This window comes from Podarcis pityusensis (assembly GCF_964106645.2).
Source record: "Podarcis pityusensis genome assembly, chromosome: 13".
Classification (NCBI taxonomy): domain Eukaryota; kingdom Metazoa; phylum Chordata; class Lepidosauria; order Squamata; family Lacertidae; genus Podarcis; species Podarcis pityusensis.
Window position 1 is genome coordinate 42,013,979 of NC_138038.1, and position 27,716 is coordinate 42,041,694.

General features: G+C 44.0%; 1 protein-coding gene across 19 annotated transcripts in view; it reads right to left on the bottom strand.

Annotated features, from left to right (window-relative positions):
* Window positions 1-3,143: 3,143 nt before the first annotated feature.
* LOC308461332 (vomeronasal type-2 receptor 26-like) overlaps window positions 3,144-27,716 on the bottom strand; it is a 41,691-nt gene continuing 17,118 nt past the window's right edge. For 13 of the 19 annotated variants that reach the window (XM_080978178.1, XM_080978175.1, XM_080978177.1 and 10 more), the window contains 4 exons: window positions 25,403-26,263; window positions 24,009-24,236; window positions 22,348-22,474; window positions 20,816-21,880 (listed from right to left, as the gene is read on the bottom strand). In XM_080978178.1, the coding sequence (XP_080834304.1) occupies window positions 20,979-21,880; window positions 22,348-22,474; window positions 24,009-24,236; window positions 25,403-26,263 (2,118 nt within the window). In that variant the 3' untranslated portion in view covers window positions 20,816-20,978. Of the gene's footprint in view, window positions 4,724-6,509; window positions 6,637-7,236; window positions 7,465-14,219; window positions 15,081-15,841; window positions 16,500-18,094; window positions 18,541-20,815; window positions 21,881-22,347; window positions 22,475-24,008; window positions 24,237-25,402; window positions 27,498-27,716 lie in introns of those variants that run through there. The other 6 variants (XM_080978174.1, XM_080978173.1, XM_080978164.1 and 3 more) reach the window with 5 other exon arrangements.

Genomic DNA, 27,716 nt, shown 5'->3' on the forward strand with positions numbered 1-27,716 from the left:
CTGGAACTCCTTAGGGGTGGGGAAAAAATATAATGACTAATTTGATAATTATACAAGAGGTAATCTCCTGTTGTGGCTTGCAGATTCTCTGGAATGCTGCAAAAGAAAACAAATTTATCACATCTCAGCCAAAGTCTCTTCTTGTCCTACTCAGATGAAAAGCAAGAATGTGAAATCTCTTAGAGGAAAGATACGTAATATCATGAATATTTATTTCTGCGTAGCATTGTTCATATAGTAATCTGGAATAGGAAGAAGAATGTGGCTGAAAGGAACTCATAAAGCCACATTAATGTCTCACAACAAATGAAACTGATCTGTAGAAAACACAACTTGAAAAAAGAGACAATGCATGTATTTTTGTAAACTAAGAAATCTTTAATAAATAATAAAAAAGAAATCTCTGAAGGAACCCAGACGGAAAACTTCATTGGTCACCGATTTTACATAAATGGAACTATTGTAAAGGGAGGTGGGGGAGAGACTATTCATGATTGCTTTCCTGGTAAAGTACAGTGGTACCTCTAGTTACAAACTTAATTCGTTCTGGAGGTCCATTCTTAACCTGAAGCTGTTCCTAACTAGAGGCGTGCTTTCACTAATGGGGCCTCTTGCTGCTGCTGTGTTGCTGGCCCCTGATTTCCGTTCTCATCCTGGAGCAAAGTTCTCAACTCGAGGTAACTCTTCCAGGTTAGCAGAGTTTGTAACCTGAAGCGTTTGTAACCTGAGGCACTACTATACAATAATAATAATAATAATAATAATAATAATAATAATAATAATAATAAATTTTATTTATATCCCGCCCTCCCCAGCCGAAGCCGGGCTCAGGACGGCTAACAACAATAAAACAGTACAAAAGTACAGCACAAACAACACTCTAAAATCATTCATTATAAAATTAATTAATTCAAGCCACTGGCAACCATTGGGCCAGAGCTCCGTGAAGATTGCCGAGGGAGTGAGTGAGGCTGTGCCCTGGCCAAAGGCCTGGTGGAACAGCTCTGTTTTGCAGGCCCTGCGGAAAGATGTCAAGTCCTGCAGGGCCCTGGTCTCTTGTGACAGAGTGTTCCACCAGATCGGAGCCACGGCCGAAAAAGCCCTGGCTCTAGTTGAAGCCAGCCTAACTTCTCTGTGGCCTGGGACCTTCAAGATGTTTTTATTTGAAGACTGTAAGTTTCTCTGTGGGGCATACCAGGAGAGGCGGTCCCGTAGGTACGAGGGTCCTAGGCCGTATAGGGCTTTGAAGGTTAAAACCAGCACCTTAAACCTGATCCTGTACTCCACCGGGAGCCAGTGCAGCTGGTATAGCACCGGGTGAATGTGATCTTGCAGCGAAGACCCCGTAAGGAGTCTCGCTGCAGCATTCTGCACCCGCTGGAGTTTCTGGGTCAGTCTCAAGGGCAGCCCCACGTAGAGCGAGTTACAATAATCCAGTCTGGAGGTGACCGTCGCATGGATCACAGTGGCTAGGTCAGGGCGAGAGAGGTAAGGAGCCAACTGCTTAGCTTGGCGGAGATGGAAAAATGCCGCCTTTGTTGTAGCCTTCCCTCTTTCCATTTTTTTTTTTTAAATCTCTGTTTTACTTTTCACTGCTCCCCTCTGATAGTGGTTGGAAGCTGCCCAGTTGCTGTCCCAATCCTAGTGGATAAGGTGGTATCAGGGAAGGTTATAGAACTTCAGCAGTTCAAGAGGCATTGTCTTCAAAAAGCCTCAAAGAAAAAAATGGACAGTTCTGTGTTCATAACAATCAAACAGTGGTGAGGTCTTATGCATGAAACCTATGAAACTGTTGGTGGGATTTTTCACAACAATGTTCCATCCTGGATCCCTCATTTGATAAGGGAATGGAGGTAGGAATACAGCCTGCAAGATCTGTAACAGAGAGTGCTGCATTGTATGTGATGTTGTATGGTTTGTGATATTAACTGCGAATCCAAACCATGTCTACTTAGAAGCAAGTGCTACTGAATTAAGTGGGGGTGACTCCCAGGTATGTGTGGGTAGTATTGTATCATATTTTTAGTAGTAGTAGTAGTAGTAGTAGTAGTAGTAATAGTTGGCACTTTGCTGATTAACTTGGGTTTCAATGAAATAATACATCATTTGGGGGTAACACATCTGATTCATGGAAGTATCAAGAGCACCATTGGGTAGATTAGTTCCAGTTGTGGAGGCATGATGTTGACAAGGTGCTTCAGTTGAACAAGAATGACCTTCCACATATGCATTTGAACCTTGTACCTTTGAAGGTCAAAACCAGCACCTTGATTTCAGGCAGGAAATAAATTAAGTACGGGGGACGAATGTATACAGTTGACTATTTGCCCCTTGTGAGCTTCCCACCCAGTCTCCATGTTAAAGTCTCACTGAGATACTTGATTTCTGATTAACAGGGCCAGAAAGGATTCCCTCCCTCCAAACCTGTCAAGCTTCAGGGAATCCGATCCCTCCCATGGTGGCAGCCAAGAAGCAGATAAACAAGAAGAGCTCTTACCAAGTCTTTTATTCAATATTCACAGCGAAAGGCTTAGTAAAGGTGCCTCTATTTCAGTAATGGTGTTGCTCTGAGTAAAGTCCCACCCCCTCCATCTCTCATATTATATGTCATCCCTGTGTCGGCTGATCTGTGCTTTCTGCCTCTGTGCTTTCTGTTCTCCAACTCTCAACGCCTGCTGGGTCCTGGGAGGGGGGGGGTCAGGAATGCTTTCTAAAGACAGTGAGTCTGTCAGCTGTCTCTTGCCTGGTGCTTCTTCTTCCTCTTGCAGTTCTCCCAATATTTCCCAGCTTCTCCCCTCTGTGGCTTCTGAACTATGACCTTCTGCAAACTACTGTTGTAAATCTATACTGTCCTTCTCTTCTCAGGAAGATTCAGGAGGAGGGGAGGATGGTCTCCACCATTCCTCTTCAGTCTAGTCTCTAACAAAACCTCAATTAGTTACTGAATTGGTTTCCCCAGAAATGGCATTGGGCAAGATAAGCATAAAAGTGGAGCTATACGGGGATTGGGATGGAGGGTTAGCTATAGCACACCAAAACTCAGGTTAGGGCTTAGCCTGACTGAAAGCTTGTTTCCCTGCAAATTCCATCCAATTATGCAGAAATGAATTTTTATTTTTATTTTTGGATTCCCCATTACAGTCAATGTGGCCAAAGAAATGAGATTTGGACCTGATTAATGAATCAAATAAAATTGCCCAGGCAGACACATTCTCTGGTGCCGTGACAGTGGTGAAAATAAGACAAATACTGGGGTTGGGTGAAATCAATCCAACTCTATTGACTACTGTGAAAGGTGGGGTTGGCATGGTACTGGGCCTAGGATCAAGCACCTCATTCCACTAGCCCATGCTGATGGAATGACACTCTTGGGGAATCGCTGCAAATACTTTCTGAGATTTTATTATTTAAAACATCCTGGAATTTTTTCAAGCACAGGTGACCTTCTGATTGACCATTCATTGCTCAGTGTTTTGTGTGATAGGGTGGAGGATTCCAGCAGCAACAGGGACCTCATCTATGAATTAATGGAATAACAGGCTCCCAAATAAGAAACTGACCCTTTTGGTCATTCTCAGAATAATCTGGAAGTGACCATAGCATAAGACGACTAAACACATCTTGGCAACCACCGGGCCAAAACTCTTATGATACTGTTTTCCTTAATCAGAGTACTTTTTGGGCAGACCAGCTACATGGGCTGCTGTATTGGCTTTGGGGAACAGTTTTGTTGGGTTCAGGCATTCTGAGAAGAAGCAAAATGAATACAAGGAGATGTAGTCCAGTTATGATTTGCTACATCAAATAGACTTGTTCATGCTTTAATTCTTTCTTATGATAAGCTGTCCCCTGCTGTTTAACTCTGGCCTCACCAAAATGATATAACATTTGGGGAAGAAGATGCAGCCCAGTAACCCAAAACTAGAGGCCAAAATAGAAAAGATCTCCACAGCCACCATGTACTTTCCTTTGGTACTTAAGTAGGTCGGAACAAAGGACAGCCATACACTACAAAAGACCAACATGCTGAAGGTGATGAACTTGGCTTCATTAAAACTGTCTGGTAACTTCCTAGCTAGGAAAGCAGCAGTGAAACTGACAAGGGCCAGCATTCCCATGAAGCCTAGGACACAGTAGAACATGGTGACTGATCCTTCATTACATTGAAGTACAATTTCTTTAGTCACCGAGTGCTTGTCTAAATCAGGGAGTGGGGGAGCAACTATCAGCCAGGCACTACAAATCATCATTTGAATGAGGAAACTGAAAACAACAATGGAGGTGGCCAGATTTCCCCCCACCCATCTCCTCATTCTGGAGCCTGGCTTGGTAGCCATGAAAGCTAGAACCACTATAGTTGTTTTTGCTAATATGCAAGACACTGCTACTGAGAAGATGACTCCAAAAGCAGTTTGTCGAAGGAGACAGGTTATTTTTGTGGGCTGGCCAATGAATAGTAAAGGACAAAGGAAGGAGACAATGAGGGCTAGAAGGAGAGCATAGGTGAGGGTCCGATTGTTGGCTTTCACGATGGGAGTCTCTTTGTGCTTGATGAAGATCCTAAGCACCAAAGCTGTAATGAAAGTCAATAAAAGAGCAAACGTGACCAAACTGATCCCCAGAGGTTCACTGTGAGACAGGAAGCTTATATCTTTCGGAAGACATATATCCTGTCCAATGTTTGGGTACTGATCTTCGGGACATTGAACACAGTCATCCATGTCTGGAAAAAAAATTAAAGAAAACATATTAATTGTACACTTTTAAGTTAGTGGTGGTAGGAGGGAAGGTTTCCACAGTCCTTTTGCTTTATATTCTACTTTTCTATTTGACTCATCAAAGTGGCTGTTGGCCCACACAGACTAGGCCCCACCCTGCATCCCCCACACCTGACCATTCCTGACTCAATGTCTTATCTGTGGAAATAATGGAAATAACTGTGTACTTTGTAGACTATTTCAGTAGTTGGAATTAAATTAAATCTCAGCAGACTAGAATTAGTGCTTCCACACTTTCTGAAGCTGCAGCTGTTACTCAGCTCATTTTAACAGTGAATCTATGTGCATGGTAAAGGTGATCAGCTGTGGAGTGGAATAGAAGAAAGATTTTGACAAGAAAGTTCTGGCTCATGGTATAAGCAGACCGAAACATTTGTTTTAATGATAGAAAGGCTCTGTTTCCTGGGCCTGGTACTTGGTGCTTTAGATGAGATGAGATCATGTACAGATAAAAGAATTCAAGACTCATTAGCAGCTCTGAGTGACTTTCTTGTATCTCCCTATACCCTAGGAGACTTGGGATCACATTAACCCCCAAAACAATGGAAAACATTTTCTACAGGTGCTTAACCCATAATTTATTACTACAGAACTAATGTTGTTGACTTCTTTTTGTTATTAAAATGTCCACACTTTAATAAGCTGAAATATATTCATCGTTCTGCTGATGTTTTAAAATACACTTTCCCAAACACATTTTAATCTCACCGCCCCTGTTTGGTCACTACCATCTCACCCATACAGGCAAATTAATAAACTCATTTTCAACAGCCTCACCATGTAGCTAATAATGGTAGTTTCACAAAAAAACTAGGTCTTGTGCCATTTTCTGTGGGTAAAGACAGCCACATTGTGAAGTTGTCTTTGTTACGATATAGAAGCAATGCAGCCGCGAGCTGCTAGCTTGAAAACAGCACATGATGGAATGTTAGGACTGTTCCGTGGGAAACAGAGGGACAGTCAACTCACAGGGCAATGCACCGCAATTAGCTCAGAGTGTAATATGAGCTCTTCCTTTTGCTCTTGTACAGGAAGTACAGGTTTTGTTTCTCTCTCGACTGCTGGAGTTTGAAGAGAGCAGTCATGTTTTTTGTAACGCTGCAAAGACAGAAATAAAGGCATGTAAGTACGTTTCTGTCTATCTCTTTCCCCTGCCCGGGGGGGCAGGAAAGAGGGGGTGTGTTCTTCTCACGCTGAGAAGGATCGCCTATCGCGACCTAGCCTGTATCCTGCTGGGGAATGCAGACAGGGAGGTCAACAGGAGATCAAGCCGGATGCCTGGAGAGTTGCCAGTTTCTCCTGATAAAGGCTTGATTCCCGACAGTCTTCTCTTCCTAGATATTACACAATGTCACTTAACATTATTTCCCTTCTCTCCACTGAGGCTGTAGTATTTGTTTCAGTCAATTGCCAATGGATCAGATTTAGATTTAGTCAAGCTTAGTGAAGATCCATTGAAATCAGTGGTACTTGTTTACGTGAATTCCTATGTATTCAAATGGATCTCTGGAAACATAACTAAATAGTGATACAGCAGTGTATAAAAAGCAGGTTTGTAGTTAAATTATAATGTATTTTTAATCAATTACCAGTGAATTGGGGCAATGTTTTGAACATCAAGGAAATCAATGTAAAAAAACAGACACATTGATATACATAACCAGATCAAAATCAACTATGAAATAGGTGGCATACATACGTCAATATATAACATGTTTTAACCTTTCTTACCTTTCTGGTTGGAAATCTTTCCTTCTGGACATGGGAAGCAATCATAGCAACAAAATGGCTTCCCTTCCTTCTTTGTCCGACTATAACCTGAACGGCAATGATCATTACATATAGAAATGGGCTGGGTCTGTTCATAAATGGCAGAATATAATGTTTTAGGTAATATCGTGAACACTAGAGAGTATTGCAAATGCAGTGGGCTTTTAGATCCTCCACCATAACATATATATTTATATTTATATCTATCATCTATCTATCTATCTATCATCTATCTATCTATCTATCTATCTATCTATCTATCATCTATCACATCAGTTCTCGAACCAAATGGTGGTAATGGTTGATGTGGAGAGATAATGGTACTTTCTTGTCCTGCCATCACTGGCATTGCTGAGTAGGTTTCACAAATGAAAAATGGGTTTTAGCTAACCAACCAACCAACCAACCAACCAACCCCCAAATAACAGTGAAAGAAGATGCCTAATATAATGATAAAGGAGTTTCAGAGTGCTACCACTCTGAATGAATGATTCCTTGAAAGTGCAAAATGAACATTATGCGGCACATTAATATGTAACTACAACATGAATGTTCAGATTGAAAGCTGTAGTTTGAATAGGGCTCACTATATTCACAGAATATTGAGAAACAGCCACATAGGGAACTATCTTCTTCCTGATCATTGGTCAAGTGATGGAATGAACCCTGAATAGTGCAGAGAACCCACCTGGTTAAATTGGTTGGACCATACAATGGCATCCTCATGAATGGTGAATGATTTCTCCTGGGTACCCAGGGAGTCTATCTTCCCAATTTTTACTCTAAGAAAGGACTGATTTGGAAACGTGAGCCAGTTTATAATGTCAAAGCCAGCAATTAATTCACCATTTGGGTCAAAATGCACCTTTTCTCCTGCAGTGTTGTTAAATGAAATACTTCTGAGAATGTGATGGAGCTAAATAATGAAAATAAGAATGAAGATACATATAAAAGTTCAAACTATGTGTCAGGGAACTGCCATCGGAAGGAAGGGAAGTGAAAGGGCTCACACAGGTTGGGAGAGACTCAGCAGCTGAAGAGGGAACCAGTAGGGGGAGAGGAGCTGGGCTGAGGGAAAGGGAGCTGGAGGGATGGCTCAGAGACACTTCCAGCGAAAACAGTGGGGAGGTTTCAGGACCTCCTGTAGGGACACCCACTCCTCGCCGGAAACTGTCACGCAGAGAGTCCAGAAGACGTGTTTCCGTTAAGGAGCTTTTATGTTGGAAGCGATTCCGAAAGCAACCACTGTCGGAATCTGCCAGCGACTGACGGAGCCATGTTTAAGGGGCTCCGTTACAGACAGAGGTTTGCAAACTTGACCAAACTCTGAGGGACTAGGATTTTACACACAAGCAGCTCATCGTCCCATCACAGCATTCCGACAGTCTTCGTGAGCAGCTTGTGCAGGAGAAGGCATCATGAGCAACCCAGCCGGAACTGGAGAAGCAGGAGCTGGAGCGGGTCCAAGCCTGGAAGAAAGGTACCGGGTGTTGGAGGTCCAGCTAGCGCTGCAGACGGCGAGGCTTGAGGAGAGGAGGGCTCAGGATGCAGACAAAAAGGGGAAAGACACCCAGCTCGTCAGAAAGGTACCAGGATTGGTGCAGAAGTTTGGGGGGGGAGCCCAAAGACTATCATGGCTTTCGGACAGAGATGCAATATGCCCTCAATCTGCAGTTTGATGAATTCCCTGACGAGGAATCACGAGTGGCTTTCGTGATTGGGCATCTTGAAAAGGGGGCGAGAGACTGGGTTAGACCCCTGATGGCAGCGAATAGTGACGTCCTAAAGGACACGATGAAGTTCTTTCGCGCCATGGATCTGATGTTTTCCAGCGATATTGAACAGGGAGTGGTCCGCAGACAGTTAATGGCTTGCAAACAGGGGAGCCGATCTGTCCGTGAGTACTGGACTGAGTTCACCATGTTGATCCATAAATTGGGGTGGGATCTATCGGCGGAACCCATTCAAATGCTCTTTGAAGAAGGGCTTTCTTCGGCTGTGAAAGACGAACTTTCCCGGGCGCCCAGGGCGGAGTCTATGGACCAGCTGACCAAATCAGCGCTGACCATAGGAGCGCGCCAGGAGGCGAGAGCATTGGAGAGGCGGGAAGGGAAGGGGGAACGTTGGAAGGAGTTCCGCATTCCAGACATTCCAGAGCCAACTTTCCCGCCGGCAGAGCCGATGGAAATCGGAACAGCGCGCGCGCGCGCAGTTTCAAAGCCCAGTGAGGGGGGAAAGAAGGAGGGAAAAGGCGCCCGGAAATGCTATCTCTGCCAACAGCCAGGTCACTTTGCCAGAGTCTGCCCCCAGAGGAAGGAATGGCAAGGGATGGTAGGAGCTGTGGAGGGAAGAGAGGAAGAAATACCGAAGCAAGTAAAAGCCAACGCCTGGCTGCCACCGTCGGGGCACAGCAGCCAGGCCAAAGAGCAGTGAAAGTGCCCACGCCAGAACCTCCTAAACCCGCCCTAGTGATAGAAGTGGCGCTAGAGCTGCCAAACGGACACCCTCTAAAGATAAAGGCGCTGTTGGACTCAGGCAGCTCCTGCAATTTCATGAGCAAAGAGTTTGCAGCTGAACACCAGATACAGACGATCCCTTTAAGCAACCCCCTGCAGGTGACCACGATCGATGGCAGGGAGCTGTTGGGAGGAGAAGTCAGCTTGCAGACCGTCCCAATGATAATGAAGGTGGCAAGGCACACCGAACTGATAGCGTTTAATGTGGCCACCTTGGGAGGAGCTCCCATTATATTGGGGATGAGCTGGCTAGCGTTACATGATCCGCTGGTGGGCTGGCATCAGAGAGTGGTTTCTTTTGGTTCAGCACATTGCTTAGAACACTGCAAAGAGGGAAAGGGTTTGGCAGGGGCCCAAGCCACCCTAGCAGGGACTGAAGTAACGGAGAACGTGAAGGTACCACGACAATACGCAGATCTCCGCGACGTCTTCAGCGAAAGGGAAGCTGACCAATTACCCCCGCATAGACCCTTTGACTGTCAAATCAATTTACTCCCTGGGGCACAGCTCCCTGTAGGCAAGCTGTACGCCATGTCAGACAGAGAGATGCAGGAGCTAAGAGAGTTCATTGACAAGAACCTGAAGAGAGGGTTCATCAGAGAGTCCAGGGCGGTGGGGGGCAGCCCAGTGTTTTTTGTGGATAAAAAAAACACGAACAAGCCGAGGCTTGTGTGTGACTTCAGGGCCTTAAATGCAGTGTCAGAACCAGTGGCTTTCCCTATGCCCAGGATTGACGACATTTTGACAAGGGTCAGGAAGGGAAAGATTTTTACTAAACTGGACCTAAGGGGGGCGTACAACCTGATACGAATAAGGAAGGGGGATGAATGGAAAACCACCATGTTCACCCCTTTGGGGGCATTTGAATATTTAGTTATGCCCTTCGGCCTACAAGGAGGCTCCGCGTGCTTTCAATCGTTTATGAACCACGTCCTGGGGCCTTTGCTTTACAAGAATTGTGTGGCCTTCTTAGACGACGTGTTGGTGTATTCTGAGAATGAGGAGCAGCATGTGAGAGACGTCAGAGAAGTGTTGAGCAGGCTGCAAGCCAACCAGCTGTGGGTGAAACTGGAGAAGTGTCAGTTTCATACCAAGGAGGTGGAATTCCTGGGGTATCGCCTGTCAGACAAGGGATTGGCCATGGATCCCGGCAAGGTCCAGGCGGTGCTGGAATGGAAAACACCCAAAACAAGGAAGGATGTGCAGAGGTTCCTAGGATTTGGGAACTTCTATCGTAAGTTCATCCGAAACTTTGCCCACCTGACGGCGCCCATTACGGACTGTCTCAGCAGTAAGAAGAAGTTCGTTTGGACTGAGGAGGCGGAGCGAGCATTTGAGGAACTAAAAAGGGCCTTCGCCTCGGAACAACAACTCCTGCATGTGGATTTACAAAAACCGATGAGAGTGGAAACTGACGCATCAGACAGAGCTATTGGGGCGGTGCTTCTGCAGACAGGGAAGGAGGAGTCAGAGTGGAGACCGTGTGCCTTTTTTTCGCGAAAGCTGAACAAATCCGAGAGGAACTACACGGTGTATGACCGAGAACTACTAGCCATTCATGAGGCGTTCCGGAGATGGAGGCACCTGCTAATTGGCGCACAACATAAGGTGCAAGTGTGCACTGACCACAAGAACCTAGAGTATTGGAGGACGGCACGAGTGCTCAACCAACGGCAAGTGAGATGGGCCCAGGAGTTCTCCAAATTTAACTTTGAGATTTGTTACGTGCCAGGCCCAGAGAACATTAGGGCGGACGCTCTCTCACGCAAACCTGAATATTTGGAGGGGGAGGGAGCACCCGAAGAGAGACATGTCATTCCAGAGGACCGCTGGGTGTGTGGGGCGGCATTGGTGGGACAAAGAGAACTGGTAGAGGAAACAGAGAATGATGAATACGCCCAGAATAAGCTCAGAGGTCTTAGGGGTGAGGGAGAGGAACCAGGGGGTTTCGAGGAAAGAAATGGAGCTTTGTATTACAAAGGGGCACTGTATATCCCTGAAGGAGACTTAAGGGGGAGGGTACTCAAGCAGTTGCACGACAGCCCCACGGCGGGGCATTTTGGACAACACAAAACCATGTGGTTGGTCACCAGGGAATTTTGGTGGCCTAAGGTGAGGGAAGATGTACGGGAGTATGTAAGAGGGTGTGAGCAATGCCAGCGAGCCAAAGGGGAGAGGCGGGCACCGGCGGGGCTATTAGAACCCTTACCAACCCCAGAACGACCTTGGGAGGCAGTGTCGATAGATTTTATGACTGATCTGCCGAAGTCCAAGGGGAAAACAGCCATCATGGTGGTGGTAGACCTACTAACAAAGATGTGCCACTTTGTAGCCTGCTCGCATGCAGTCACGGCGGAAGAGACAGCGAAGTTATTTGTAGAACACATTTTTAGGTTGCACGGGGTGCCATTGAGGGTGGTCTCAGACCGAGGAAAACAATTTACTTCCAGGTTCTGGAGGAAGCTCATGAGCTTACTGCAGGTGGAGGTCAACTTTTCGACTGCCCGGCACCCTGAAACCAACGGGCAGGCGGAAAGAGCAAACGGGGTCCTCCAGCAATACCTGAGGTGTTATGTCAATGACAGAGAGAATGACTGGGTAGAAAAGTTGGCGCTGGCGGAATTTGCCTACAACAATGCCGAGAATGTGTCCACAGGGATGAGCCCCTTCTTGGCTAATTATGGGTGTCATCCCAGGGCTTTCCCAGGGGGAGAAGGGGAGAGATGGGGTGTCCCGGCAGCCGAGCATTTTGTAGAAGAAATGGAAGCAATCCATCGTCAGCTCCAACTCAACTTAGAAAGGGCGAAGGAAGAATACAAGAGGCAGGCAGACAAGAACCGAAGGGAAGGTGAAACCATAAGGGTGGGAGATAGGGTGTGGCTGTCAACCCAAGGGTTGCCGTTCAAAGGAGGTTGTAAGAAATTAAGACCCAGGAGATTGGGTCCCTTTGAGGTCATTCAACAGGTCAACCCAGTGGCTTTCAGGCTCCGGTTACCCAACCACATGAAACTGCACCCAGTATTTCACAGGTCGTTACTGTCACCGTATGAGGGGGGACGAGAAGGGATGGCCACTCGGGGACCGGTCATAGAAGAAAGGGAATGCAGCAGCCATGTGGCAGAAATCCTCGACGCCAGATGGAAGGGGGATCAGGTGGAGTATTTGGTAGCGTGGGAAGGAGAACCGGAGTCAGAAAACACTTGGGTAATGGCAGAAGATATCAATGACGAGGTATTGATAGAAACGTTCCATCAAAGGTTCCCAAGGAAACCTCAGCCTGTGGAGAGGTTCCGGAGGGAATACTTTGGGACCACCGATGAGGAGGAGGAGTTGGAAGGATTCTCGGAATCGGAAGGGGAAGGGGAGATGGACTCTGAGGAGGAGGAGTACTTCGAGACCAGGAACCGCAACAGGTGGAGAGAAGTGTTCGGGACATCGGAAGATGAAGGAAGTTCATTCCGGGGTTTTGCCTCCTCACCGCCCGTAGAGGAGGGGGCGAGAGGGGATGAAGGGGGCCCTGGAGGGGAGGTGGATGTCAGGGAACTGCCATCGGAAGGAAGGGAAGTGAAAGGGCTCACACAGGTTGGGAGAGACTCAGCAGCTGAAGAGGGAACCAGTAGGGGGAGAGGAGCTGGGCTGAGGGAAAGGGAGCTGGAGGGATGGCTCAGAGACACTTCCAGCGAAAACAGTGGGGAGGTTTCAGGACCTCCTGTAGGGACACCCACTCCTCGCCGGAAACTGTCACGCAGAGAGTCCAGAAGACGTGTTTCCGTTAAGGAGCTTTTATGTTGGAAGCGATTCCGAAAGCAACCACTGTCGGAATCTGCCAGCGACTGACGGAGCCATGTTTAAGGGGCTCCGTTACAGACAGAGGTTTGCAAACTTGACCAAACTCTGAGGGACTAGGATTTTACACACAAGCAGCTCATCGTCCCATCACACTATGCTATCATACAATGTGGTAAAAATACATGCAACAGGAAGGCTTGGGATTACGATCTCTTGAAAGCTTTGTGCAAGCTAATGTTAGAAACAGGAAAAGGTCACATAAAATCCTACATCATGGAATATTGGCCACAACTGCACCACTACTTTAACTTCCACTGTTTTGGCTTACACTAAAGAGCCTTGCACATTGTAGGCTTATCAAGAGAGCTTTAGGTCTTTCTATCAAAATACCTCTACTACCTTTAGACTGCAGTGCCCATGATTTAAGTCTGTGGTATGGATGCAACTATTATGGGGTGAGATATCATGGCTGGCAATGCTACTGATGGCAGTCCTGTTGCTGTTTCTAGTATGGGCAAAAATGAGGAGTTATACCCTCCTCTGCTTTTTCCAGTAAGGCACCTGGAGAAGGGCTTTGGTTTAGCAGTAGAGTACATGCTTGAATGGGACTCGGGTGGCGCTGTGGGTCAAACCACATAGCCTAGGACTTGATGATCGGAAGGTCAGCAGTTCGAATCTCCGCGATGGGGTGAGCTCCCGTTGCTTGGTCCCTGCTCCTGCCAACCTAGCAGTTCAAAAGCACATCAAAGTGCAAGTAGATAAGGTAAGGTAAACGACGTTTCCATGCTCTGCTCTTGTTTGCCAGAAGCGGCTTAGTCATGGAGGGCACATGACCCGGAAGCTGTACGCCGGCTCCCTAGGCCAAAAAAGCGAGATGAGCGTCGCAACCCCAGAATCGGTCACGACTGGACCTAATGGTCAGGGGTCCCTTTACCTTTATCTTTACATGCTTGAATGCAGAAGGTTCCAGGTTCAATCCCAGGCATCTCCAAGTAGGCCCAGGAACGGTTTTTGCCTGAAATCCTGGGGAGTTTCTGTCAGTCAGTGTAGACAATACTGATCTACATGGACCAGTGGTCTGTATTTGATATAAGACAGGTTTCTATGCAATGACAGAAATGCTTAAGAAATTTTTGATATCCTAACCCCAATGTGGTTATATGTTTTTTAAAAAACAAAATCTTTTTTTAAAAAAACTCACTCTACGCTAATAAATCCCAGAGTGAATTGCAATACACAATCAGACCTAAATTATATAGCTGAATAAAACAATAAAAGTCCAACAACTTGTTAATCCCATAGAAGGTTGAGAGAGCTTGCCCATTTCCCCACCCCCAAATATATGGAAGTATCTTCAGGACATTACCTGCCACGGTTGTTGATTTGCAAGCTCCCATCTTACTCCCTTTGCCATTCCCCTGAGCTTGAATTGGGATGAATGTCTGATGTGCAAAGCATGTGCCACCGCATAGACTGCATTGTAGATGGTGTAGCTATGGGCAGTCATTCTCATTTCAAAAACAGACACAGGAAGTGCCTCCATCTTCTCCTCCCCAGTGCAAATTTGCCTACCTATATTATCTGTAACAGAACTGGAGAATGAACAGTTAAATGACTCTTCCCAGAAGTCCTTGATAAAACCATCTTCTTTTTCTGTGATTGGGTTCTTGATCTGAAGGAACTTCTGGAAAGCTAACAGATTCACTGAGTGAAGGGAAAGGGAAAGAGAACCATGAAGGAAACTTATGTCCCAATTTCTTTGGAATGGAAATGATGTGATATCCATCTGGGCTGTTAGGAACCAGACTTTACCCTTGGTTCTTATTGGTATATGCTCAAAGTTTACAACCTGGGGTATCATTTTCATTACCATCATCGTCTGAATTTCTCCATGTACAACTACAACATTCGTAGTGCTTCCCATAATAACATTGACACAGTGAAAGCCCTCCCCCACCATGTCCGTGACACCACTGGAAGATGTTAGCTTTGGGAAAGTTTCAATGAAGTCAAAGCAGATGCCACTCTGGGAAAACAGTGGAAGTACATTCTCTATAAAACCTTCTGTATTTTCATCAACCTCAGAAACCACTCCAATCCATGTCCACTGGAAATGCAGCAGTATCTTGATGATTCCTCTATATTGATGGTCCCCATTTGGAAACATCTGGTGGAAGAAAACTCCTTGAGATTGTTTATTCATGACTGGTGAAGAACCATATATGACCTAAAGGTTTTAAAAAAGAAGTGAGAGAGGAAAAGTTTTTATCAATATAAAACATTTGCTTGTGTGTATTTGTGTTCTCTGTGAATTTCTAGTGAGAGGCTTGCCATATTGTGGTGATTATACTCAAACATCATTAGAAACCCAATCCATCCTTCAATGTTTATATTAGGAGGCATTAATGTGAATGAAGGCCAATCGCTTCTATCAGTGGGAAGCAATATAACATAAACATATGGCTGAACCACTACCATAATACTGCAGAGATGAGTAGATTCAATCCTGTAGGATACATTTTTGCCAGTACATTCCCTGGAGGGAACATATTTTATTTGAGTTGTGATTTCTAAGTAATATTTACATTTGCTTTCCAAACAACAAAACTGACCTCAAAACTGCTCACAATAATGACAGCATTATTTTTTTTAAAAAATATTGCAATCACTATTTCAGTGCAAACTCAAGTGATTCAAAATCTCAGAACTAATCGCTTAGCAGACCCCTGAACTCTGCAGGAGTGAATTCTCCAGTGATGAGTAGATGATACCATGATACCATCATGCTAGTCTCCCTATTCTGTTCATTTCTGACAGGGACCATGCTGGTTAAGTAGACCCTACAGTCTGCAGGATTAAATTTCTCCTAAAATACAAAACCTGGATGCAAATTTTACCTAACATGCACATTTCTGCAAAGCAATTTCATGAATACAATGCATTTGAAGGATATTTTTACAAATGTGAATTTTTTAATGCACACTTTACCTTAATCTGTGCTTTTTTGGACACAGTATTTGACTGGAGAACTGCTTTGCAAAATCAAGAGAAGTGGGAATTTCAAAGAATAGCTGCATTGCATGTATTGCTTCTGAAAGCGTGAATTCAGTGAAATTGAGGTGTGAATGTATTTAGATCTTACTTGTGGTATCTTGTAGGTAGACAGGATGGGTGTCATGTGAAGACAGACATTAGAGTTAGGTCCCCCAATGACTGCTATTGGAGTGCTCTCAGCATCACATTTATAGTTAGGGATGGCCTTGGCCCTTCTTGAGAGAAGCTCCATTGAGGCTTCATAGGTCCAGCTTGCACTGAAATGGCTGTTATAAATGTGGAAGCCCAGGGTGACGTTGGGCAAGATCTGGGGAGTTTCACTGATCTCCTTTACAGCAAATGCCAAGGCCAGGATGTGCTGGTAGAGGTGAGTCAGCACCCTGTATTGAGAGTTAGATGCTGCATCAAGGTTCATCTGCTTCAGACCATAACATAGACCGCTTTTCAATTCAGTATCAGTTCAGATATTGTACAAAAACAGGTTGTAATCTAACATTTCACAGGCGTGTAAAAGTAAACTGGCTCATGAATCTATGATGTCTCTTAAAACCATCTCAACTTCCAGGACTTCTTAGAGAGTCTCTTAGTATATCTACAGAAGACATAATTCAATAAGGTGTTTTTATTTATTCTGGCCCATAGGGAATCTGGATGAGGTGTTTTGTTTGTTTAATATCTGCTGGTCAAAAGTTACTTGTAGTCTGCATGTTCTTCATTCACACAGAATTCACAGCCTAATAAGCAAATACCAATGTAGCATTTTTGTTTGGGTTTTTCTAAGAATGGGTTAAAAATTGCGTAGGCTCACAGCAGCCACTATGGAGAAATTATCTTCATGCTCTAGTTTTAAGTATACCCTGTGGGTGTGTTTACTTTCTAATGTAAAATATGTTTCAATCCTGTTTTGATGCCATGTGGATGTCTGCGTGCAAGACTCGACATCTGTATAAGCATTTGTTCTGGAAGCCAATATTTATCCTTGGTAAATGTTTTTAAAAATTAAATAAAGCTTGTAATAGAAAAATGAGTATTTGAAATGGGTAAATCAAAATATGAATTTAAGTTCTTCGACTGACCTGTATAGACTAATGTGTGACCAAGCCAGCATTGCTATCAGTAGGAAAATCACTCCCTGTCTATTCTTCAAATGATTATTATCCCTAGCAGTGAATGTGCTTTCTTAATCAACTGCTTAGGCTTTAGTAAAGGGGGAAGGCTAAAAAATAATAATGGTTGAACTTGGCCAATGGTTTAGCAGTTTTGACTGCTGTGTTCTGTGAAATACAGTAAATCTTGCAAGATAAAATCTGATTTATTCCTTCACAAATTTGAGTAAGCAATGCCAATTAGTCAGGGTATACCTTCATTTCACAGCAAATAAATGAATTTTGCAATGTTTCTCACTGCATTCACAACAAAGATATAGGACATGAAAATTAAATAAATACTAACTTCTATATGTGGATATGAAGAGTGTCATGAAATTCAATGACCTTTTTAGAATAGGTAAAGGTAAAGGTACCCCTGCCCGTACGGGCCAGTCTTGACAGACTCTAGAGTTGTGCGCTCATCTCACTCTAGAGGCCGGGAGCCAGCGCTGTCCGCAGACACTTCCGGGTCACGTGGCCAGCGTGACAAGCTGCATCTGGCGAGCCAGCGCAGCACACGGAACGCCGTTTACCTTCCCGCTAGTAAGCGGTCCCTATTTATCTACTTGCACCCGGGGGTGCTTTCGAACTGCTAGGTTGGCAGGCGCTGGGACCGAGAGACGGGAGCGCACCCTGCCGCAGGGATTCGAACCGCCGACCTTTCAATCGGCAAGTCCTAGGCGCTGAGGCTTTTACCCACAGTGCCACCCGCATCCCATCAATAGTCCTATTTAAATCAGTTCCAGGAGTTCTGTCAAATCTCCCAAAGTGAAATGGAGAGAGAACACAAAAATTATCTTGCTCAATACACTGTTTATTGCCATTTTGTGTTTACATAACCTCCAGAGAATGGGTTTAGATATCAGATTCCTGCCTGTAAGATCAAATGTGGTGGATGTTAAGAAATGAGGTCCAACTATTTCTCATTCCATTGGAGGCAAATCCAGGTGAAGGCAAATCCCAACAGGCAGGCTGGGTTGGCTGTAAATTTATTTATGATATACTATGTCCCCGCCTCCCTCCAAATCCAGCTACTTACATATGGTCATCTGAAAATTCCTGAGATGGGTGTTTTTCAAAGGTTAAGGTATCTGAAAATATGTAGATCTGAGAAATAATGCCGGCAATGATGAGATCTCCTGACTGATAATATTTGTGAAGAACAGGGACAGGTTCTCTGATGGAACATTGAGAAATATGCAGAAACGTGCACATCCCCTGCACCAACAGTAAGAGCACCAGCAACCGAAAAACTACCATCTTGAAAGGGGTTCTTCATTTACGCACAAGTTCACATTTTCTGCTACTGCCATTCCTGATATCCTGAACAGCAAAGGCTAACTCAAATGGTCACTCACACAGCTGATTCAAAGTCAGACTGATCAATCTCCGTATGTCTATAGACCCAACTCTGTATAGTTGATAGTTATTAATAAGACCTTCCAGTCTTAGTTTCATTGTTTTTCATGTGGGCAGAGGAGGTCCCTAGGGAAGGGGAGAAGATGTAATTCTGAATAATTACAGGAGAGGTAATCACTTGTTTGAATTACAGATTCTGTGTAATATTTTAAGGCAAACATGTTTATCTCAGCCAAAGCCTTTTCTAAGTCCCTTCTTCTTTTCTTGTCTTTCATGTACCACTGGATTTTAGAAAGAAAATAGGAAACAGAAGGACTTTAAATCAATAAAAATGATTAATTATACTCACATGTTTCTGAAACGGTGATATCTAATCCAAGTCATAACCAGAGAAGGCCCATTAAAATCAAGGGAGTTATGGATTTTCAAGTGGGGTAAATGATGTAGTGTGTGGAACCTCCATTGTGCCCAAACGCCATGTAATAGCCCCAAAGATTAACAGAGCATTGGTCAGCTAAATCTGCATTCTTTAAATTTCTTTTGAGACTGTGACAAATTACAAGTGATGTGATTTGTCTGCTAATTAGAAATTAGATTGTTAAGAATTTTCATTTTATATTACTTTTAACTCTTTCTCCCTTTTGTGGAAGTGCTGGCTGCAAAATGAAACCAAAATCTGTGGGAAACTGTGGGAAACAACAACAACTTATTTATACCCCACCTATCCTTTCCCACAATGCCCCTGAGATAGTGCTTGATTTTGACATATGCCCTTCCAAGTAAAGGCAAAGGTAAAGGACACCTGGATGGTTAAGTAAAACTTGACTATGTGGCTCATCTTGCTTCAGGCCGAGGGAGCCGGTGTTTGTCCACAGACAGCTTTTTGGGTCGTGGCCAGCATGACTAAAGTGCTTCTGGCACAACTGGATGCCGGGATGAGTGATAGGGCTCATGGAAATGCTGTTCTACTTGCGCTGGTATGCTTTTGAACTGCTAGGTTGGCAGGAGCTGGGACTGAGGAACAGGAGCTCACCCATTACACGGATGCAAACAGCTGTCCTTACAATTGGCAAACCCAAGAGAACCGGTGGTTTAGACGACAGCTCCACCCGCTCCCTTGTTCCAAGTACAGCACAGTGGCGATAATGTGACATCTATGAAAATGTGCTTTTGCCTCTGTATTTCTAGTAATTTCTGCCCTAGAAAAAAAATTGAAGACTCCACCTACCCACTTACCCCATAATCACTGAAATAAAAGGGGGTTCACTAAAATGAGGAGAGGAAGCTTTGAGTTTGTCCTGGTTTTTAGGCTTGAAGAGATAGTTTAAACACATCCACCCACAGCACAACCACTATTCTATGTTAATGTGGATGGCTTCTTCAAACATCAAGGCCCAGTGCCTAGTCAGAAGCTGCCCATTTGCTTTCTCTCTCTTCTCTTTCCCTTTCCCATTCCACCACTTAATTCCTTACGCAAAACTCAAAATAATTCAAAATACTCCACCCATCTGACTGGGTTGCCCCAGCCACTTTCGGCGGCTTCCAGCAAAATACAATAATTCATCAAATATTAAAAGCTTCCCTAAACAGGGCTGCCTTCAGGTGTCTTCTAAAAGTCAGATAGTTGTTTATTTCTTTGACATCTGATGGTAGAGCATTCCACAGGGTGAATGTGCTCCTCCCTAAGAAGAGAGACACAAGTCTTCAAGGCAGAGACTGTTAGGGTGGCAAAAATGTTGTTGAACACTCCATTGAGTGTTGGTATCATGCAGCAATTACTGGATGAGCAACAGAAAGAGCTCAGATGTAATGATCTCAGGCAGGCAACAAGCTCCAATAAGAAGTAATTAGACTCTGCAGATTTATGGTATGTTTATTTACAATTAATATTCAGAGAGCGGCAAAAGCCTGCCATTTCTTGGCTACGAGGTGCTCAATCTGAGTCCCCGCCTCACAAGCAACACGGAGCCCGACAATATCCGGTCCTTCCCCGCCTGTCCTTCTGATGACTCTTAACCCTTTCCTCTTGTCTGCATCAAAGAGAAATAGGACAGACTTCATCTGCACTATCTAACGAAGTATACGCTGTTTGCTGCCTTCCCTCTGGTTGCCTAGCAACACGCTCAAGGTAATCTCCTCCTTCGTTCCCAGATTGCTCGTTTCCTGTGTCTGTTGCTTTAACAGTGCAACGGGGGGGGGGGGTTCTAAATTTGCCCACTCTGGCTGTGCCTGTGTTCTCTCATTCTCGTAGTCAGACCCTACCCCCCATTCATCTGCCGACATCAGTGCTGAGATGTATAAAATGGTGAATAAAAATTGATTAACTCTCCCTTCTCCACCTTAAGATTTTCACAGCGTTAACTCTTAACAAAATTAAACACATCTATTTCACACAGTGGAATCATGAAGTGGAAAAGTTACTTTCAATTTATTGGCAACACTTTCACAGAAGAAGAAGAAGAAGAAGAAGAAGAAGAAGAAGAAGAAGAAGAAGAAGAAGAAGTATTCTACTGTACACACAAAGAAAAGCACAAATTAAAGCAAAGGACAGGTTTCTTATTTCTTTAATTTTTCTTCCTTATTAGCTGTTCCCTATTGTTCAGCTCAGGCCTCAGAATGATTATGTAACATTTTGGGGAAAAGATGCAAACCAGCAACCCAATACTGGAGGCTAAGATGGAGAAGATCTCCACAGCTACCATATATTTCCCCTTGGTGCTCAGGTAGGAGGGAATAAAGGACAGCCAAACACTGCAGAAGACCAACATGCTGAAAGTGATAAACTTGGCTTCGTTGAAACTGTCTGGTAACTTCCTGGCGAGGAAAGCCACAGCAAAACTTACAGTTGCCAGGCAGCTCATGTAGATGAGGACACAGTAAAACATTGTTACAGACCCTTCATTACATTCTAGTATAATTTCTTCAGTCAATGAGTGCCTGTCCACATCTGGGTATGGGGGAGAGGTTGCCAGCCACACAGTACATATGCCTACTTGGACTATGGAGCAGAAAAGGAGAATGGAGTGGCCTAGTCTTTTCCCCACCCATTTCCTCATCCTGGATTCTGGTTTTGTAGCCATGAAGGCCAAAACCACCGTGAAGGTTTTTGCCAGGACACAAGAAACAGCAGTTGAGAAGATGATGCCAAAAGCTGTTTGCCGGAGGAGGCACGTCACCTTCTCAGGTCGGCCAATGAATAGCAAAGCACAAAGGAAACAGAGCAGGAGAGAGATGAGGAGAGTGTAGGTGAGGTTTCGGTTGTTTGCAATGACAATGGGTGTGTCATGGTGTTTTATAAATGTACCTAGTACCAGAACTGTGATCAGGGAAAGGAAAAGAGAGAAGCAGGCTAAACTGATGCCCAAAGGTTCTTCATAAGACAAGAAGCTGATATTCTTGGGTAGACATGCATTCCGGTTCTTGCTTGGATAGTCTTTGTCTGGGCATTTGTTACAGTCATTCATATCTGGGGGGAAATAAAGAAATTAGCTCATATCATATCAGCTTGCTGAAATGTTTACTTTCTGTCTGAGAAGAAATGAAGCTCTGTTTAAATCAAAACACATATTGAATTCTGTCTGTAATGTGGTATTGTTGAATTCAATCAGTTCAGAGCTATGTGGTATGTAAATGGCACAGCCAGGGCTATTGCTGCTCATGAAATTGGAATGCATCATTCCAGTAGCCTTGGTGCAGTGACAAGCCCCCTCTTGATATGAGTTGAACCACATACCACCCAAGTACTCTCAATGCATAGTCATTCTCATTTGATTAGCATATTTAGACTATCTGAAGGGCAGTGATCACAATAAGGCAGAATCAGACACACAGTAGATCAACACCTCTTTTGAACCTTAAACTCAGCCATCATTACAACACCTTTCAATCCGAAGTACTGAGTCTGGATCTATTGAATCTATTTATTTCTCTTACCATCCTGGTTTGCAACCTTCCCCTCTGGACATGGGATGCAATCGTAGCAGCAAGGGGGCTGTCCCTCCTTCACTTTCTTGCTGGATCCTGGAAGACATCTCTCAGTACAGACAGAAAGAGGCTGAGTCTATTCCATAAATGAAAGAGCAGAAGGTTCATCAAGAGACTAATGAGTTTGGAATCCTTTATGTCCTCTGTTCTTTCTCTATGTTACTAAACTGACACAGCATATCAGCAATATGTAATGGCTATACAGAGAGCCATTGCTCCTTTTCTTCTTCTTCTTCTTCTTCTTATTACTAGCAATGTTTGAAATTATGTGATATTCCATCTATATTGCTCTGGGATGTGCAGTGCCCCATCTGTTCTGCAAAGATTGCTTTATCCATTATGGTACAGTTTGAAGTTACTTTAGTTTCCCTCTTAATTTTGTTAGAATTGTTAATGTTGAGTATGCTCTCCACTAGGTAGACAGCTCTAGAACTGATTTTGGTGCCGGTGGCTATACCTATACTTGGACCCATCAGATGCTGCCTGGGGAAGAGTTCCGAATAAGACATCCAGAGCGGCTGGGAAAACCCATCCAGATTGGTGGGTATTATTATTTTGAGAAATGCGGTATTTGTGAATTCCAATACAAAAATATTCTGGACAAATACATGAATTGGAATGAGGCTATCTAGTGTCCATGACACTCCATGGAATGCTGCAACACAATTCTCAGCATGGTAAGAACAATATATACCTTTGAAAACATATTTTGAAATCACTCTTTTTAAAAGATTGATGCATCCATTCCTAATGCTCTGTCTCTTGCTCTTCACACCTTTCTTCTTCTTTCCCTCCTTCACTCTCTCAATCTTCACCACTTCTGCTTCCACCTCTTCCAGTGCCCCCCTTAGAAGAAGACTGCTGCATCTGCTGCTGTCCTCAGTTTCTTTCTCTGGTATTATTATGCCTCCTTTCCCCAACCCCTTCATTTCCTCACCTTTCTTGCAAGAAAGACAAAATCCTAGGGGTTATCAATTTGTACATCATATTTCACTCAGTTAAAAACCAGTATTTAATAAGTTTAAAGAAATCCCAATTTCTTTGGTTTATTTTACAATAGTTTTCTTTTTCTACTTAGGATTCTGGTTGAAGTCTTCCACTGGAAAATAATAATCCATTTAATCAGTCCGAGTTACCACTTTTCTGCACTGTTTGATGTAAGGTTGCTTCAAGAGCATAATGGTCTTGCAGAAATCCACTTCATAGCTTCATGGTCTTTCAGCACACAAACCCTTTAGCACTGGGGAAATGTACTCAGAGACTCTATTTGACTGAAATAAAACCTTCCCTCCTGTATCCAGGCCTTTTCATATGAAAACTAATATTTGACCTGAACCTAATTACCCACATTCAGATGAAGATGTATCTTGTAGTGGGGTATCTGAATGGCTGGGATATTGTTTTGTAATCCCCTTAAAAAAAGATTTGCCTTTAATCCATGTGTGACTTCTTCCAGTAAGCTTTTGGTTCATAATCTAGTACCTGGATGCTTTGGCCATACACCACTCATCAACTTGCAGCTCAAAAGACAGTGAGTAGACCTGTAGGTGGATAATGATTGCTTATTCAATACTGAATCTCTTTTGAATTAGCAAACAATGCAACCCTACCTGGTTAAACCAACTGTGCCATGTGATGGCATCTTCATCAAGGAGTAATGATTGGTTTGGAGGAGCCTGTGGATCTATCCTCCCAACTCTCACTCTGTGCAAACTTTGGTTGGCGAATATAATCCAATTGACAATATCCAAGCTAGATGCTGCCTCTCCATTCTGGTTGATGAAGACCACATCTCCTGCCGTATTGTTAAATGAGATGCTTCTCAGAAAGTGATGGAGCTAGATTGAAAGCAGAAAAGACAATTGTTTGGAAAAGTTAAATATGTGTGAGTAGCGAGGTTTCTCTCTCTCCTCCTCCTCTTCCCCGTCGCTGAACATCTCGGAAGACATGGCAGTGGTGTGCAACCACCTGCTGTAAGGAAGAATTTGGTTGGGATGGTATAGAGGGAATGCTGATCATCTCTCTTAACCGTTACCACAGCTTTCTATATATGAATGCAGCGGCACCTCACTGGGCTGTAAGGCTTCCCTCATACAAATGCTTTCTCTTCAAACACAGGACAGTACAGTCAAACCTTGGAATTCGAATGTAATCCATTCTGGAAGGACTTTCAACTTCCAAAACATTTGATTTCCAAGGCGTTGCTTCATATTGGCTCTTTCAATTCGGGTTTGAAAACTGGAACACTTACTTCCCGGTTTTCGACGTTTCAGAGCTGAAACGTTCGGCAGTGGAGATGATCTGAAACCGATCTTTGAATGGAATGGGATATCATTGGTCTGCAAAGCTTCCCTCATACAAATGCTTTCTGCTCAAATATGGGGCAGTACCTCAAATATGGGGACGCGGGTGGCGCTGTGGGTAAAACCTCAGTGCCTAGGACTTGCTGATCGTATGGTCGGCGGTTCGAATCCCCGCAGCGGGGTGAGCTCCTGTCCTTCGGTCCCAGCTCCTGCCCACCTAGCAGTTCAAAAGCACCTCTAAGTGCAAGTAGATAAATAGGTACCGCTTTATAGCGGGAAGGTAAACGGCGTTTCCGTGTGCTGCGCTGGTGCTGGCTCGCCAGAGCAGCTTCATCATGCTGGCCACGTGACCCGGAAGTGTCTCCGGACAGCGCTGGCCCCCGGCCTCTTAAGTGAGATGGGCGCACAACCCTAGAGTCGGACACGACTGGCCCGTACGGGCAGGGGTACCTTTACCTACCTGCTCAAGGAAGGACACGACCATCATTTCCCTTTCCTATAGGGCCTACTGTCATTTGCAAGCAGCAGAATATGTGGGGAATCATCTAGGATACTATCATATCAGTGCCACCTCCTACTCTGTCTGCAGAATTATAAATTCAGTTCTGGGTTTTCTTCCTAATACACCTGCGCAAATGTTTGAACCCATACTGTGTCAGAAAGTAACAGGGCTTTGCCAATTGAGGATGTTCAGCCATTACCTGCCAAAACTGTTGATTCAGATTCTTCCCTCTCCCTCTGTACGCCATTCCTCTATGTCTGAGTCTGGATGTGGACATGGCATGTAAAGCATGGGCCATGGCGTAGACAGCATTGTGGATGCTGTAGCTGTGGCCTGTCATGCTCATTTCAAAAAGTGATCCGGGAAGGCTCTCCAGCTTCTCTTCTCTGGTGCAAATATTCCCCTCCACCTTGTCTGAAGCGATATCTGGGAATACACATTCAAAGGCCTGTTGCCAGAAGTTCCTGATAAAACTGTCCCCATCCGTGCTGGAAGGGTTTCTGTACACAACATACTGATGAAATCCTGGTGGGTTTCTGAAGTGAATTTCAAAGGATATAGCACCATTGAATACTCTTGAATCCCAGTATCTTTGAAAGACAAATGAAGCGAACTCAACCTGGGCAGTTGTTATCCATACTTTACTTTTTACATTATTTTTTATGTCATCATGTTCTGAAATGTATGGAAGCCATCTAAAATTTGCCATGGAATAAGATTCTCCAGAGGCAATCACTACGTTAGCTTTGCTGCTAAAAATTTCCTCGTTTATCATTGCCCCCTGACGTAGCATGTCAGCAACTTCAGAAATGAAACTAAAATTGGGGATCCTTCCTAGGAATGCAAAGCAGACACCACTCTTAGTAAACATTGGGGAAATGGTTTGCACAAATCTTTCTCCATTGTCATTGTCTGTTGCAATGACTCCAATCCACGTCCACCTGAAATGCAGAAGCAAAGAGAGAATTCCCTCATACTGAAGGGCTTCTGAGGCTGCCATCTGGTAGAAGGGAAGCCCTGGGCTTTTATCATTCATCACTGGAGCAGAGCCATAAATGAGCTAAAAAGTAAATGGAGGAAGAGAAGAGACCAAGTAATTTTTGTAGAGTTCTTTCAAACTATTCATATACATTATGTGGCGAATCCTGTTAGTCAGATATGCCCTTTGCCACCCACCAGGGGTTGCACGCCCTCTCTCATTCATACAAAAATACACACACACAGATGGCCTGAAAATTGGGGACATCTCCCATTTCTGTTTGTTAAACATTTATTTTATTTTATTTTTATTTTTTTTAAACTTATGCATACTTGCAAAATTTGGCAGCATCTTGTATGATGGACAAAAATGATTGGAGGGATGCACCATGCCCTAAACAGAGGATTGCCTAACCCTGCATTAGACATTATTTACTGTAGTCATGTCAGAATTGCAACTTGGGTCGGATACACATTCCTTCTCTGGAACTTCTTTCGTATTCATGATGCACATACCCCAAGACACAGCAGAACTGCCATTTCTCCCTCTTCTTTTTTTTGAGACTTATCAGACATCATTTATGAACATTTATTTCACTTTGGAACCAGCAGCTCAGCACTATTATTGTTTTCTTGCATAACTGGATTATATCTGCAATTTGTCATACCTTCAGAGTGTGTTTAATTTGAAAGTGCTTTTCCCCTAAACATACACATATTGTGTGTGGAGTCATGGCTGGTGAGGGATACACCCACTCTCCCACCAGTGGCCTCTGGGATGTCCTTGATGTGTGTGTAAGAGATTGGGGGTACCACATATTTTTTCTGGTATTGCAGCCTTTCTTTCCCCTTATTCAGGTAATTTTATTTTATTTTAATTCTGTACCACCTTTACTTTCCAAAGAACTGATTCTGCTCCAATTTCATCCTTGCCCTGAACTGGTAATACACCCTGAACAGGTGCTGTGAAATCATCCTCTTTATCTATGCAAGCTAATTTAGGTATTGTACATAGGTGTCCTACCTGTGGAATCTTATAGATATCCAAAACAGTTGCCACATAAAAGGAGATTTCAGAATCAAGTCCCCCAATGACCCCTGCCAGATTATTTTCAACATCACATATATAGTTAGGAACAAATTTCTCCACCCTGGATAAAAGCAGCAGTGTGGCGAGATATGTGCTCCTTGCATTGTTATAGCTGTCATACAAGTGAAAGCCCAAGGTGATATTGGGTAAGATGTGAGGGTCTTCATTGATCTCCTTGACTGCAAATGCCAAGGCCACAATGTGCTGGTAAAGCTTAGGCACCACCCTAGAATGAGAGTTGCAAATGGCATCAGAAGGAACATATACCGGTATATCATTTTACATACCTTAGGCACCACCCTAGAATGAGAGTTGCAAATAGCATCAGGAGGAACTGTTATGTCCTTTTACATTTCAACACAGTTGCTATTCATTTTGCATTCAGTTGAGTTAATTACCTGTCAATTCCATTGCTGAACAGTTATTATAATCAGCAAGTTCTTCC